Raw genomic sequence first — 17,172 nt, 5'->3', positions numbered from 1 at the left:
CTGAGTCATTCAAAATGGTTCACTTAAGATAGGTTCATGGAGAGAGAACCACAAGTCAACATTGAACACATGATCAGCAACCAATCAATAAACAATCAATCAATAAACAATCAATCAATCAATTTTCACTCACAGGACCACCGCTGCCAGCGTCGGCGAGTTGTTTGAGCAGAGTGAGACAGCCCAAACAGGCCTTTGGGGTACACTTACATGTACGAACATGTGTAACCCAACTCCAGGTACTTGTAGGTGCCATTGCAGGGGTCCCCAAACACTGAGTTCATCACATTGATAGTGCACGTGCTTTTCCTGTTACAGCTGTGGATCAGATGCAGAGTGATACCAGTGAATACATTGTTCCATGTCATCAAATTTCAACAAAGCTGTGCTCTGTTCCAGCTGCAGCTAACATTGTAGGCTAAGCTACATTGTAGGCTAAGCTACATTGTAGGCTAAACTACATTGTAGGCTAAGCTACAGTTGTAAAACGTCGAACCATGCTTCCCCCCTCACGTAGGAATAATGCAACTGTACCTTTCGCCAACACTGCGAGTGACCCGACGTGAGCAGTCGACGTTTTGGATCTGAGACTCAGGGCGTTTGTAAGAGCACGTGGTCCGGTCGTGGCGGCCATAATCAGCGCTCAGGATAGTTATAACCTGCCCATCCTCTGAGAACAGGAGGAGGAAATGTTGGAAAGGTAGAGACGAAAGAGAAATGTGGTCAATTCTAGTTTAAGAAGATGCAGGTGACAACAGGGGACAAGTGGTAGTGTCAAGTGTCAAAGATTTGTTGAAAATGTGTTTTTTAATTTCGACGCTTATGTTTATGATGTTAATGAGAAACTGTGATCTTACCACAATGTGGGAATGCCAGAGAGTGCTCGCATGCAACAAGGTAAACTGTTGAGGTACCTGACATGAAGCAGGTTAGACGTTACATGTAGGCTATCTGACTTGTTATTTCCAGCTTAGTTTCATTGTTGGTGTCATATTGGTATGACATTGTACCTAAGGACCCGCCCAACTCAGACAGCAGCAAGACAATGAAAATCACGTGAATTCAATTGTCCGGGTGGAAATCACCCGACGTTAGTGTTCTAGGGTTAACAAAGGAAACAATTAAAAAAAAGTGTCTCACCTGTGCTTGCGACATCGCTCTTATGTTCCCATGTGGGAAATATACTTCCTTCCTGGTGATCTTGACAATTATTATTGTGTATCCATAATATAGAGCCAATTGGCTCAGAGCCAGTTGAACCAGTTTGTGTTCAGCAAAATTGACGCTTATATGTCCTTATATGACCCAGGTATATAAGTACTGAGTCTAGCTGTTCCAAACACCATTAGTCTGTTCAGCAACCACTGGCACCATGCTCTGCATCAGACTCAGTTCTACACTGTGTGAGTATACAGCTGACTTTACATTCATTTAAGAAGCTTTGATGTTGATTGACCCTAATTGACAAGGAGCCACTGAATATTGTTTAAAGTTTTATTATTATTATTTTATTATTATTTGTAGGCTATATTGGTTGATCAAAGTTTTTAAATTATCTGTACATTATACCGATTGTTCAAAGTTTTAAGATTATTTGTAGGCTATATTGGTTGATCAAAGTTTTTAAATTATCTGTACATTATACCGATTGTTCAAAGTTTTAAGCTTATTTGTAGGCTATATTGGTTGATTGGTTGATCAAAGTGTTTTAAATTATCTGTACATTATACTGATTGTTCAAAGTTTTAAGATTATTGGTACTGATTGTTCAGAGTTTGAACCTGTTTGCTTTGTGTTGCCCATTGAAAACAATGGTTCTCTGTAAAATAATCAGCGATGTTTCTTTTCCAGTGATGGCAGCAGCAACTTATTTGCTTATGAGTGCAGGTAAATAAATGTGTGTGAGTGTGTTATGAGAAAGTTTGCATGTATTTGATATAATTATGTGACGGTGTGTGTTTAGCTTTACACTTCCATGTTTGGTCTTTTAGTTGTTTCTGCAGAGAGAGTCATCAGATGTGGCAGCGGAACCGAAGTCGTCCGCCTGAGTTGTGATGCGACTGGTAAGCTAGCTTGCTAAAGCGTATGTAGGGGAGACAGACCAGGTATGTAGGGGAGACAGACCAGGTATAGTTGTAAAAGAGAATTGTAACAATTTCAATTTCTCCAATCATGAGTGAGATACAAATCAGGTGATCACACGTGTAGATGCTCTATTTAGTCTCAGGCCCACATATGGAAAGAAAACAATTGTTTTGATAGCATAGTGTTTTTTACTGACATAATTATCAATCTTAGCTTAAGATCAAATCAACTTCAATCATTTTGGAGGTTAAAACTAAATGATGGTTAGCTTTTGCTAATATGACACCATTAGCCTACACACTAGCTAGATGTTTATTTAATGGTTGCTATAGTTTGGGGATAGTTGTAACAAATCTCCGGGATCCGGGATGGATGGTTGTAACAGACAACACACACACACACACACACACACACACACACACACACACACACACACACACACACACACACACACACACACACGAACACAGGGTCACACTGTGCTTAATACATTTTTTGTTAAACCGTGCACATACAAAGACAGTCAAAAATGGCAGCTAATTTGAAAGGTTAATTAAGTGTGTATGTAGGCCTACAGCCAGGGTGCGAAATACAGGGGGTCCAAGACCCCTTGATTCACAGTTGAGAGCCCCTGAAAGCCTCAACAGCAACATTTTGCCGGGGGTCTCTGGAACAATTTGCAATTGTCAGTAACAATTTATTTTAAAGGCTTACTATGTCTAGTATTCATTATTCAAATGGAAAACATTGTTGTGGTGTTTCCTCACCATTGAATACACAGGTGTTTCTGGTAAGGCCTCCTTCCATGGGTGGCGCTGTTGCAATGGCCCGCGTTCTCCACAATCCAAATGTGTAGTTTAGAAAATTCCAAATAAAACATGAAAGCGGTGGATTTTTTTCTGCTTCGACATCAACTTGGTTAAAAATACTGACTAAATATGTCAAAGACAATGCAGCAAAGTTCATTACTTGCTAACTTTGGATTCACTTCTAAAAAGCTGAATCAGAAAAACAAAACCCCACAGCACTAGGTAGGGGGGCCTCCCCCCGATTGCCACCAGGTATTTCGCACCCTGCCTACAGCAAATGTATAACCAGGCCGTCCTCACAAGAAAAATGACAAGATTGATCGATTTTTTTAGCATCTGACTCAGCCAGTTGTATATGTTAGAGTTATCCAAGAAAACATCAAGGGTTTCTACATTTATCATCTCATGTGACTCAGCCAGCTTTGAGGCATGAGCATGGCATGGTTTGAAATTGACAAATTTCAGAAAGGAGCTGTTAGGAATTTAAATAACAAAATTAAATTGGAAGTAATTGTACCTGTGTACTACAAAGAGTTTAACAAGACAGAGAACAGCCTGACGAAAACCCAACGGTTGAAACGCGTTGCGGTATTTATCTTGCCCGTATCACCTCCATGAAGATGGACTCTGTCTTGTTAAACTCTTTGTAGTACACAGGTACAATTACTTCCAATTTAATTTTGTTATTTAAATTCCTAACAGCTCCTTTCTGAAATTTTTGATATTCTACTGTGCCTGCTGAGCTGTTTTGGTCCACACATTGTGTGTTTTTCCTATGGTTTGAAATTGTCCATTTGATACAATACATGCAAGATGTTCAGACTAATACAAAGTACAAAGAGAGAGCATACGCATTATTTTTCTAGATTATGTATTTGTAGGCTATTATATGTTAGAGTTATCCAAGAAAACGAGCAGAAATGAGATGAACAGAAATATGGCACAGGCCAATACTTCCTTTTAGCAAAACATTTAGATCAAACAAACAGATCTCCTGAGGTTGTGGAAAACAGATCTCCTGAGGTTCTGGAAATTGCAGGCTATACGCCCGCTAAGTAATCACCAAAATGCCTCTGTTTGATTTCTGTTGACACATTCAAGTATATCTTGATATGATAAAGCGGTTAAACACAGTCTGACTCATTTATCCATTCCATCTCCTGTGTGTAACAGACAGTGCCGTGATCCATGTGGTGTCAGCACTGTATGGACGTGCGGACAGCACCACCTGCAGTGCGGGCAGACCTGCAGGACAGTTGGCCAATACACAGTGTTCTCTGGACGGTACTTTGGACACCTTCACAAACAGGTACACACATTTTACACTTAAAGGAACAGCTCACCCTAAAATCCAAAATACATATATTCCCTCTCAACCTGTAGTGCTATTTATCCATCTATATCGTTTTGTCTTAGTTGCCTGAGTTTTGGAGATAATCGGCGGCAGAGTTTCTGCCTTCTCTCCAATACAATGAAACTGGATGGCACTCGGCTTGTGGTGCTCAAAGTGCCAAAGAAATACATTTGAAAAACTCAACAGAATGTCTCTTTCCAGAAATCATGACCCCGTTACTCAAGATAATCCACAATCAATCAATCAATCAATCAATCAATCAATCAATCAATCCATCAATCAATCAATATTTATTAGCAGACACAAGGTCCAATAAAAACACACAGTAAAAAAACAACAACACAACAACATCAAAAATTAACATCAGCACATCAAAAAGACTACAATAAAGAGCCTGTACCAATGAGCCCAAGTGCTGGAGTGATACTTGATTGCATTAAGACTAGGCTGAGTCAGAAGCATGATTATGATATTCTGAGAAACATTCAGACGACAAATAAACGTATAGGTCAGGTTTCTCAGTAGGCCATGAAAGGTATTGACCCCTACACCACAAAACATTTCACTGGCACTACAACACCATGGCCTCCCAAGCAGTATTCTCATACAGTCATTGTAGGCCACCTGCAGTTTCTGAATGCTAGCCTGCTTAAACTTGACCCACAAGGGGGCAGTATAAAGCGGTGTACAATAGGCTTTGAACAGGGTTATCTTATCTTAACCTCTTCAGAGCAGAAATAAAACTTCTTTCTCAGCATATTTGCTTGTGCATACAACATACATCGCTGTCTGTACATGTCATCGTCATCACTCATATGATCATTAATGATGTGGCCCAGATATTTAGTACTGCTACACACATCCAGCACATGTCCTGACAGTTAAAATGATGGGAAGGAGAGATCCCTATCATCTCTTGTCCTGAAGATCATAATGACACTCTTTTTAGCATTGTACTTTACATCAAACTGTGTACACCATAGTCAGAACAAATATTTAGCAGCTGTTGGAAACCCGCACTGCTTGGCGAGTGCGACAGTATGGCCAGGTCGTCAGCATACATAAAGTGATTAATGACAGTGTTACCAAGCACACATCCAGTTCTACAGCTACTGAGCTGCACAGAAAACATTCATATAGAAATTAAAAAGCACAGGAGAAAGAAGCCCTCCCTGACGGACATCATTCCCAACCCCAAAAGGAGCAGAGACCATGTTGCCCCACTTGATCTGCATAGTCTGGTTTGCATACCAGTATGCCAGGATTCTGATCAAATTGCAAGGCACTCCCCTCTCCCTCAGCTTAATGAACAGTTTCTGGTGTTTTACACGGTCAAATGCCTTAGAGGCATCAATATGAAACTCACTAGGACAGAGGAGTTTTTATCTTTATACATGTCAATAACTTCTTTCAGTCCATAGATGCAAAGGTCAGTACCATGCTTGGCTTTAAACCCAAACTGATTATCAACAGTGCCTAAATATGGACTTAAACGAGATAGTAAAATTTTCTCTAAAACTTTCTCTAAAACTTCCACAGACCTTGTTATGAGCAGTTTCATGTAGGAACTATTTTCTTTTGACCGAACTACACCTGCTAGCTGCTAGCTAGTTCCTACATGAGACTGCAAAAGAAAATAGTTATCATTATTACCACTATCTGTGGTAAAGCAGGAATCACTCACCCATTGGTGAAACTACATCCCTGGGCTGGGGGCCATGTTTAGGCCACCATGCTTGTTTGATTTGGGACGACTATGTGAGAAACATGCTCTTACACTCTCCCTCCTCAGGTGTAACGGAAAGAGGGTGTGTGAACTAAACGGAAGTGATTTGCCTGCTTCAGATCCCTGCGTCGGCATCTACAAATACCTGGATGTCACCTTCAGCTGCCTCCCAGCATGTGAGTCGTATGTCTGCATGACACCAACAATGAAACTAAGCTGGAAATAACAAGTCAGATAGCCTACATGTAACGTCTAACCTGCTTCATGTCAGGTACCTCAACAGTTTACCTTGTTGCATGCGAGCACTCTCTGGCATTCCCACATTGTGGTAAGATCACAGTTTCTCATTAACATCATAAACATAAGCGTCGAAATTAAAAAACACATTTTCAACAAATCTTTGACACTTGACACTACCACTTGTCCCCTGTTGTCACCTGCATCTTCTTAAACTAGAATTGACCACATTTCTCTTTCGTCTCTACCTTTCCAACATTTCCTCCTCCTGTTCTCAGAGGATGGGCAGGTTATAACTATCCTGAGCGCTGATTATGGCCGCCACGACCGGACCACGTGCTCTTACAAACGCCCTGAGTCTCAGATCCAAAACGTCGACTGCTCACGTCGGGTCACTCGCAGTGTTGGCGAAAGGTACAGTTGCATTATTCCTACGTGAGGGGGGAAGCATGGTTCGACGTTTTACAACTGTAGCTTAGCCTACAATGTAGCTTAGCCTACAATGTAGCTTAGCCTACAATGTTAGCTGCAGCTGGAACAGAGCACAGCTTTGTTGAAATTTGATGACATGGAACAATGTATTCAGTGGTATCACTCTGCATCTGATCCACAGCTGTAACAGGAAAAGCACGTGCACTATCAATGTGATCAACTCAGTGTTTGGGGACCCCTGCAATGGCACCTACAAGTACCTGGAGTTGGGTTACACATGTTCGTACATGTAAGTGTACGCCAAAGGCCTGTTTGGGCTGTCTCACTCTGCTCAAACAACTCGCCGACGCTGGCAGCGGTGGTCCTGTGAGTGAAAATTGATTGATTGATTGTTTATTGATTGATTGTTTATTGATTGGTTGCTGATCATTATTAACTGTGTTCAATGTTGACTTGTGGTTCTCTCTCCATGAACCTATCTTAAGTGAACCATTTTGAATGACTCAGCATTTTTGCAGTTTCCTTTCCCACGGGAGACGCCCATTCATCCTAAAACCTTTTTATCGACTAGCCTTTAGCTTTACCCCCTTTTTATTTTTGTATTTTTATTTTATTATATATTTTCCTTTACCGTGGTCTTTTACTTGTGAAGCGCTTTGAGACTTGCCGCAGATCAGAAGCACATACAAACTCAGGGGCACTTTACACAAGGACGGTTTCCTATGGTGACGGGGAATTATTTTATCGTTAGTGCCTCCCTTTTAGACGGCGACGGCGAATTTGCGCTTAGGAAACGACACATTTTGAAACCACCCTCCAGAGTGGATTTGTTTGACACGCTTCCCGCTGAGGGCTCCATATAATCGCTTTGGGACAGCACATTTCAGAAACTCTGACGTGCCTGCACACGCGACACACGCGATTACACCATAGCCGTGCGCGAGTTGGCAACCATTTTCAAAATAAAACATCAGTATGTATGAAGTTTGGCAAAATTCAGAATTAAGCTACACTGTGGCCAACTTCAGTTACATGTTCAGAACGTTACTGCTGCGAGGAGCCGATGGCTGTACCCGGTCGGCATTTAACGTTAGTTACAAAAGCACGTCGACAGTGTTTTCTCACTGCCAGTAGCCTGCAGTAGGGTTTGACAGATAGCACACTCAGCGCTCCCGGTCCTCGCTGCTCGTTAAAGATTTCCAATAAGCGTTATTCTGATAAACTGGTCACATATATGTTACATTCTCACCCGACAAATATTAAAACTTTAAAACAGTTTGGGCTTTTTTTAGCTTAAAAAAAGCTTTTTGGCAAGTCTAAATGACTGCGGAAGGCGGACTCTACTTCCGTGTTTAAAAACCGGAAAGACTATTACGCAATGACGTCATGCAGAAGCGTCCTTGTATGGGCAAAGAATAAGGTGATCACACTGCCACCTAGTGACCTGGCATGTACATTACGGCGTTTTAAAAATTCAACAGCGCTCATGTAAACAGGGAGAAGGTGTGAAGGAAAAGGTGTGAAGGAAACGCTATTGTGTCGTTTCTTCCAGAAACTGTCCTCGTGTAAAGGGCCCCTCAATGTATTATTATTATTATTATTATATGGTGTTACACCACACGCACAGGAAAAGACCTGGGATGTAATACGGGGTGGGAATGAGGGCATGATTAGATCACATTGGTTCTTGACTTCAAGTGGAATGATGATCTCTCAGCTTGGCTCCGTTACGGCGTTACTTAAGCCTGACCCCCACTGTCAACCTTTCTGTTCTCTCCTTTGAAATTTAAATTTCATTATCAAAGGAGAGAACCGCCCAAATCCCTGTCCCCACACACACACACACACACACACACACACACACACACACACACACACACACACACACACACACACACACACACACACACACACACACACACACACACACACACACACACACACATGTAGGCTATCTTAAAAACATGTGCAAGCTGGTTTACCTCAGAGCAATTTAGAGAGAGAGTGGCATCAGCGGAGGTCTAAAATGCGTGACTCATTAGCCAATGAACAGCCAGGAAGGGGTCTCTCGCTACTTTTGAATGCTAAAATAAAGCTGATAATGTACAATTTGATCCTAAAAAATAAAAATCCTTTCAAAGTACAACACCAACGGTCCATTTTGCTGCAACTCGACAGTGCTGCTTAATCCAGATCCTTACTTCCTGGAACTCTTAAGAGTAAAAAAATGGTCCATTGGAGTGACTGGAGATGTTGCAACTCTTCTATATAGATGGCTCTGGTTTACGTCAGCTACAAAAAGCAAAACAAAAGATGGAGCATGAGGGAGAGACAGCTGGAAGTTTTCTTATTAGTTTGAATTGATCTCAGTCAAGGATGCGAAGAACATTATCCTCCTTTCTGTGGCAGTAAAACGCTTTCCACAGCGAAAAACACGACATCCAATTAATCAAAGCATCTGATACTGTACATGCACACAACACAGCGATGAGAAACTCAGGGGGAAACAACCCAACAAGGAGACAACTGTTGCCCATGACGAATGCACTCTGATTAATAAACAACAGCTAAACAGAAGCTGGATTTCAGAGCAGGACATAGTGGTGGTGGACAGCTACTTAGCAGAAAAAGAAGTGATGGATTTGAATGAGTGGTGACCCACGGATGCTGGCATGTCTGTCTGTCTACTTAAGCCAACCTACATTGGCTGGGTTTCCCAAAAGCTTCTTTGCGCTAAGAAGCTAATTCAACCCTTCTTAAGGCCCCCTTAAGAAGCAAACGCGTTTCCCAATTGCTTCTTTACGAAGGCATGCGTTTCCCAAAAGCTTCTTAGCGCTAAGAAGCTTCTTTGACCCTTCTTAACACATTGAGTGCCAGCGACGCCATATGGCGTCATTAGAAATTTACCGTAGAGTGCCAGCGACGCCAAATGGCGTCAGTAACTCCAAATTGTTTTTTTGACGGGGGGGTGTCGATCTAAGCTTCTTACGTCGCCTCTAACAATATTGTAGCTATTGGAGGTCGATAACCTATTTTACAAACCCATTAGGTGGCGACAGCACTCTCCTGATCAGAGAAAAAGGAGCCAAACACACAGAAATAGTCACTGGGGAAAAGGAGGAAATCGCATCGCATCCGTCCGTATGCATCGACGTGCATGAAGCACAACGAGCACATCGCCAGCTGTGCCCTGCAGCAGCTGCATCCGCTGTCACAACTGAGCACCTCCGTGTACGCTGCAACAGCACATTCGCATAATCAGCCTTATTATTCCGAACTGGAAGCATGCGAGCCCGTGACAAACACACGCGGAACCAAAAAGCTGGATGTGGCGCACCATTCACTGTGTGTGCGCAGCAAACTCAGCAGAGACTGAGAGCCAACAGACACACCCAGGAGGCGTGTGCAGTTGAGGGGGGGGGGGGGGGGGGAGTGCGCAGAGCAGCATACACTTCACCCAGACAGACCCAGACATCAGAAAATTAGCTTCAGAGTCAGTGATGTGCTTGAAATGTTTAATTTCACAAAAGGCTCATTATCTCAGCTCGTAGAAAAAAAGGGCTGTTTTTGCTTCAATCAAGCTATCTTCTCCGGCTCATAACTAAAGAACGGAAAATGGGATCAATAAACTTTTTTTTGCAGGTGATAGAAGAGAGTCTCATCGTTATTTGTGCGTGTTCAGTGTTTACATAGTAATTATTAAAGAAATTATATGACTGTTTTAAAATGCATTGCGGCCTATGTGGCACAGCAAGCAACCTTTTGCCCAAGGGCCGTGGCACTCAAAGTGTTAAGGCTCCCGTAAGAAGCCAACGAAGCCAACGCGTTTCCCGATTGCTTCTTAGCCTAAAATTATCTTCCAATTATCCTCCGTTAAGAAGGCTGCGTTTCCCAAAAGCTTCTTAGCGCTAAGATGATCTTTCGTTAAGAAGGTTTTGTAAGAAGGGTCTGGAGCCTTCTTAACACCTTCTTAATGACAAAACACTGGCAGATCCAGCCGCGTCAGGCAAAAGGAGATACTTGTGTCCACTGTTCCTCTTGTGTTTTTCCCTTTTTCCTTTCTTTCATGCACCCTTTAGTGTTTAAAATTGGGGAACACTTGAAAATCTCCCCTGTATGTATGGTTACTTGTGTTTTAAATGTTTTACCGTAGGCTATATTTCTCTAATCAGAATGGATTCCTTTTATAATCTTGTGGATTTATATAGCACCTTTCACAGAACCCAAGGTCGCTTAAATTCTGTAGTGTTTCTCTGTTTTGTTGTATGCTGTGTATATAAAGCAATTTGAACTGCAGTCCATGTCTGAAATAAATAATGTTTAATATAGTTTAACATGACCATGATTAGGTTATTCTACAACAGTGTTTCTCAACCACTGTGTCGTGGCCCACTGGTGGGCTCAGAGTGCCATCAAGTGGGCCGCAGAGGACCTCTCACATCGAGATGGTGGACAGCTCCAGTTAAGATGCTTCTTAAGAGCCTTCTATTTTTTTTATTTTTCTCGACTGTTAACACATTCAGTGCCACAGCGCTTCAGTAAAATTGTCTGGAGCCTGTGCCAGATTCACTTCCATTCAGTTGAAAACAGCTATAGAATTTTTTCTATTATGGCTATATTAACGGGGCTGGACTTTAATGAAAGATTGAACACTCCTGCTTCTTCCAAAGAAGAAATTTTGTTTCTAGACAGTTCCATTATGAAATTACAGCCTCTCCAAAAAGTGCACTTTCAAGGGTTTTCTGTCGTTTTTTTTTAGTTTCCAAGATACAGGCCCTTTTATGAATACCTTTTGCACTCTAATTTCGACAACATTCACTGACTCTGGCTGGTGTTTTCTGATGTGGTGGCGTGTGGTGTGGTTTCTGTGCAGCCTGTGTGTGTCACACACCCCTCTCCCCCCCCCCCCCCCCCCCTCCCCCCTCTCCCCTCTCCACCTCTGAGCTGCGGGCTCCTCCCACACGCACAGTTTGTTTTCTCGTTTTTGCCCGGACAGATCCCAGCGCCCCGCCGCCCATCAAGGAAATGATGCGCGCTGGCAAACGCGACTGAACGAAAAGGCAGGCATGCTGGCTTTCTAGGAAATCGTGTGGAGATAGATAGAAGCATAAAGCTTCTGGCATACTCTTCGCGCACGCGCTGGAGGCGGGGCTCCGAGGAGGGCGCGCGCAATCTGCGCGGGCCAAAACAGAACATACTGAGTGCGCAGCTCCAGGCTCCAGGCAGTCTGAATGAAATTGAATGTAACGTTCCCAATTCTATGTATTAAATTATAAAAAACGACCCTCAACATTTGGGAAGGCTAAGCCACACAACTAGTTCGTTATAATCGAACGCCATGCTTCTAAGGCAACTTGACGATGGTGAGGACTCAATCACAGCAGATATCCGCTGATAGCCTACCACAGAGATCTCACAGGCACAGGCAGCAAAACCCGATGCGCTGATAGAAAAATCTCCATGGACGCGCCGCGCTGCGCTCAGGCCTCGCCCCCCGACACGCCCCGTGCGATTACGTCATAATCGCCGTGCGCCCTATGCGCTTGGCTGGGCGCGAAGAGTATGCCACAAGCTTAAAGGCTGAATTATGCTCACCCTGCCGTGAAGGGCGCGGGGGTGGAGCGAGGGGCGGGCGCGTCAAATTACGTAAATTTGTTGGGCGTGGTTATGCGCGTGGTCCAGCGGCCGCTCGCGTTGTGCCTGATATTTTTTCTAACAGCGCGAGCTTCTCTCCAAACATGGCTGCATACAAACCATTGAGCCCTGAACACTGAGCTGTGTTTTCGCCACATTTCCTGACCCATGTGGTAGGCTATAAACTTAGATTTGCAACTGTTCGTTTTTAGTCATTTCACCAAGTAAATGTGTTGTGTTAAGAGCATTATTGAGAGAGATTAAAAGCAGCACAGAGTAGGCTATCAGGGCTGAGTAGTAAAAACGGCTTTCAGTAAAAACAAGTTTGGTGAGTCCTTCATGTGCTGATGTGCGGTCGTTTGAGAGTGAAAGCGCACTCAGTACTGCACAGCGTTTCATTGCGACTTTTCACGGGCTGTTCTCACCATTGTACAATACATGGTGATCACTTTCTGAGTATAATGGCATCTGCCCCAGCGCGAGGTCTGCACGGTGACTACGGAGACTCGCGGGGCCCCACCCCCACGGAGCTTTGCTCGAGCATAAGAGCACCTTAACCCTTGTGTGGTGTTCGGGTCTGTGGGACCCGTTTTCATTTTTTATTAAAAGAAAAATGATACAATTAATTAATTTTTCAAACTGAGACTCACTGACTTTGGCTCATTTTCTGTGAAGAACATATATCAGAATACATATTTAATGACCACACACCATACACCCCCCCTACACATTTCTATTACATATAAGATGTCCGGGTCCACTGGACCCGGACATCTTATATGTATGAATGAACCATTCTGTATTTTCTTGCGCTGCCTTCATTGCTTTGTGTGGCTCTGCATCTCAAGATGGCGGAAAGATTCTCTGCTCAGAGGGCCTTAGAGATCATTTTTGAAGAGAGAGAAGCTTTTTTCCTTTTTTCCCATTTTATCATAAAAAACGGATAGCACTTTGATAAATGTGATCTAACAGAGGTAAATGATCAATATTAACCATATGCTCTCTTCATTGCTAGTAATTGGGATAAATTAAACATCTGGTAAGTATCTTTACATAAATTGTTATGGCTGTATTGATTTAAAAACCCAATAATGCGGCGGGTCCACCAGACCCGCAAACATTGGCTGAGTAACAAAAACATGAACACCACACAAGGGTTAAGAGCTCAGTTGTGAGCGCGGATGCAGCCGAGCCCACTCTCCGCTGTAGACAGAGCAATATATACGGCTCTGGCAGAAATGGTCCAGAAAGCATGCATCGGTTTCCACTTTCTCCGCTGTCTCCTGTACAAAGTAAAGGATCTGAGGTGGGTGGAGCAGCTCCTGTGACGATGTTTAAGGTGGCGCCGTGTGATCCCTTGAAGGGATTCATGCTCACTGGCTGGGTACGACCTTAAACAGCAGAATTATGGAATAATATGAATTATGATTTTAGGACGTCCACAGACGTCCTTGGCACTGAACGTTACTTTTTTTTAGGACGTGCACAGACGTCCTTGGCACTTAAGGCGTTTGGGAAACACTTCTTTGGAGCCTTCTTAACTCCTTAAGAAGCTTCTTAACTCTTAAGAAGCTTCTTTGTTGGGAAACTCAGCCATTGACAGCACATTATGTCTAAAGTAAGGTTTTTGTCTTTTTTTTTGCAGGTCCTGATTGAGCCAGTCACCAGAGCAGCCTGTGTGAACATATACTATATTCCAATCACAATAATCATCAGAATAATTAATAAATGAATGTTAGTTATGAATGTTAATAAATGCATGCATAACAATTCATTTTCTGATTAAAATGCATATTAAAAAGCTACACTGAGTGATTCCTACGCAGAAACAGTAGTTCAAACTACTTTAAAAAAAGCATTAATTTGACAATGTAGATGTGTGATATGAAATAAAATATAATAGCCTACGAAAAAGTCACATGCCAGCAAAAAATATGCCTCTCAATAAATCTGGGTTCTTCTGGGTTTTGTTTTATCAGACAAATAAACAGTAGAGACTTGAGCATATGTCTGAAAAAAAAGGATAGCCTATCTGTTGTCTTACTCATCAGTTTTGTAACATTTGTCAATCTTCTGTCTTGTCAAAGGGGGTTCTGGTTCAACAGTAATGGTAAAATAAAATAAATATATATATTCATTTCATTTTATTGCCAAAAATTGTAGTTTGTATTTTGAGTACTACAAAAAAAATTCCAAAAAGTAGTTGGACTACTTGACTCACTACACAAATATGAATGTAAGTTGAACTACCAGCAAGTTACTGCAAAATGTAGTTCAACTATGTAGTTCAACTACATGTAGTTCTCTACTCCCCAACACTGCAATCTGGCAAATTCCAATGTGGCCACAAAGTAAGGTGCAAAGGGGGTTGTGCTTAGTCTGAGTGTATGTGGAGAGAAAGCGCCCCGCATGTACACATTCATGCTCCTTCCACATGAGGGCGAAAGTGAGGCAGTTACCCTGCACACACTGCTGCACCTTTGACTAGATGGCTCTGAAGGGGGATCTTATTGCCTCCATGGGGCAATCACATCGACCTGCCAAGGGACCACAGATGGAAATTAGCCTCTGGCTATAATCTTGCATATTTACATGCAAATGTGCATTAATATGTATTATCCCCCATACATACATACATAAATAAACAAATAAATAAATAATCAGTGCATAATCAGTGGTCACATTCTGTTTCCTGTTATTCACAGCAGCCTATTCCCATGATGGCACATACATTTCCAGCTACCAATATGATGCCTGACAATAAACACAGTTCATTGTACTTGATTGTATCCACCTTATTTTTGGCGGCCATTTTGCCTTACGTTAAGTATGGGTTCTATTTCCGGTGTAACCAATTTAGATAACCCCCCAGCCCCTGACAAAAAAAACGTCTATGAGGATTTTACCCTTTTACAGCAGAGCCATTCTGCTCTACAGCCGTGTCGTTCGGGTGCTGGGATAACGTAATGCATTGTGGGTAGTCGGCTACTAACTGTGGCTAATGTTAGCGGCTAGCTAGCTATGTTACATGGCAGTAAAACGCCACCAAATTGATTTAACTTTTAACCATTTCGAGTAACACACATTTCGAGTTTCCATACGGACCTCCAGCGTTGGTTAGTTGTTTATAACGTGACTATATTTATAACTTTTATAACGGACTCCAGCTTCCGGTTTATAATTCGGGTCTGCAGCCAGAGTATAACAAAGGAAATGGCAAGCGGCAACAATGAGTCACGTTAAACTGGACCTTGTACCCACAATTCTTTTTTACAGTGGGGCATTCAAAAATAAGGTGGATACAATCAAATTATTACAATTACCTGTTATTTTCCTACCAAGATGGCTGTGCGGGTAATACTCTGAATACTGAGTTGCTCTCAGTATCTTACCACCATGCCTCACTAGAATGTTTGTATTTCAAACCGGAGGAATTAAGAGGATTAAACTGAGTGGAGTTGCAATACTAAATAAACTGGGTTCAGAACAAAAATGTGTATGAGTACAGTGAAATCTTTGATTCTTGGACATATGATCACCATAAATGCATTATTCTGGCACCTGAACTCAATGTGTCAACACTTTATAATAACTTTAATCTGTAGCATTTACAAGCATTATATAAGCAAAATATAAGCAATATATAAGCAATTATATTATGTTAAAATAATAACATGATAGTCCATCATTAGTACTCATATTAGTTTAACATTTATATACTACGGGATGGCCTGGAAACAGGGTTGAAATGACTGAGGGGGCGGTTATAACTGGGGAGGGGGCTGATTTATTTATTTTCGATTTTTTTTTCTTTTTTTCTTATATGATATTTTTATATCGTAAAACATAGGTTATATACCCGCTATGCCTATTTCTGGACTTTTTAACCATAATAACCTCTGAAAAGCGCAATAACAACACAAGAAAGACTACTATTCAAAATCAAATAAAACATTTATTTCACAGCAGCAGATTAAGGCATTAATCTGCTGAGCTTTGCATAACGTGAAATGCGGGACCTGTCTGGAGCACTCTGAACATATATGTCTATATGAAAAGTCATAGAATAAACAATTGCTGCAAAAATCGACAAAAAAATAAACAAAATAATAGCCAGTCAGTGCCAGGTTCATTAAATTAAAGAAATAAAGTGATCAGATGCGTTGTCTCCATCTTTCTGCTCATGGCATGCTGTGTGCTTGGGTGCAGCTGATTTCTCTCTCTCTCTGTGTGTGTGTGTGTGTGTGTGTGTGTGTGTGTGTGTGTGTGTGTGTGTGTGTCTGTCTGTTTTAATCACGTCATGATCACTACAATATGCAGTGAGGTTCAAATTTAATAAATAGCTACATCTTTGACACCTTGTGACAACCAAAGCACAGCAAATAGCGCTTCCCTGCCAATTCTGAAACAACAGAGCTATGTTTACAGGGGGTAGCCTACATCAACTTAAACTGATCAAATTTGATGAAGACTGCAGAAACAGCAGCCTAAACATGTCAGGTACAAACATTGCCTAACTGGCCTTTATAGATGAACTATTCTTAATTTTTATTTTTATTTTTTCAAGTGAGGGGGCCGAAAATTGAACTGAGGGGGCTAAGCCCCCTTAGGCCCCCTCGTGGTGCCGGGCCTGCCTGGAAATGTGTATTAGGTGGGTGTACTGTATGTATAGTATATTAAAGTAAATTTTTTAGCAATGTTTTAAACATGTCATTATGTTGCCATGCTGAAATTTGTATAACAAAGTGGACAATAAATTGCCATTGCTATCACTATATTGTTTCTCTCATTTCTAGGGTTATCCTGGTACTACTAACAGATGTCTTATTAAGACTTAATAGACAGGAATAAGTTGTTACTTTAGATTAGGTTCTGCAACAAGTTTATAAATAAGT

At 41.8% G+C, this 17,172-nt stretch overlaps 1 protein-coding gene across 1 annotated transcript; it reads left to right on the top strand.

Moving 5' to 3' along the window:
- The first annotated feature begins 1,370 nt into the window (after positions 1-1,370).
- On the top strand, positions 1,371-14,064 carry LOC310786486 (L-rhamnose-binding lectin CSL2-like). Its single transcript, XM_083647709.1, has 9 exons — positions 1,371-1,403; positions 1,852-1,887; positions 1,992-2,063; positions 4,068-4,203; positions 6,041-6,150; positions 6,246-6,302; positions 6,490-6,625; positions 6,825-7,009; positions 13,923-14,064. Exons 1-8 carry the CDS (start codon positions 1,373-1,375, stop codon positions 6,934-6,936), a joined length of 690 nt encoding a protein of 229 aa, XP_083503835.1. The 5' UTR covers positions 1,371-1,372; the 3' UTR covers positions 6,937-7,009; positions 13,923-14,064.
- The last annotated feature ends 3,108 nt before the right edge of the window (positions 14,065-17,172 follow it).

The sequence above is a fragment of the Poromitra crassiceps genome (genome assembly GCF_964638095.1).
Source record: "Poromitra crassiceps genome assembly, chromosome: 12".
NCBI lineage: Eukaryota > Metazoa > Chordata > Actinopteri > Beryciformes > Melamphaidae > Poromitra > Poromitra crassiceps.
The sequence above is the reverse complement of the archived record's forward strand: the minus strand, read 5'-3'. Positions and strand labels throughout refer to the sequence as shown.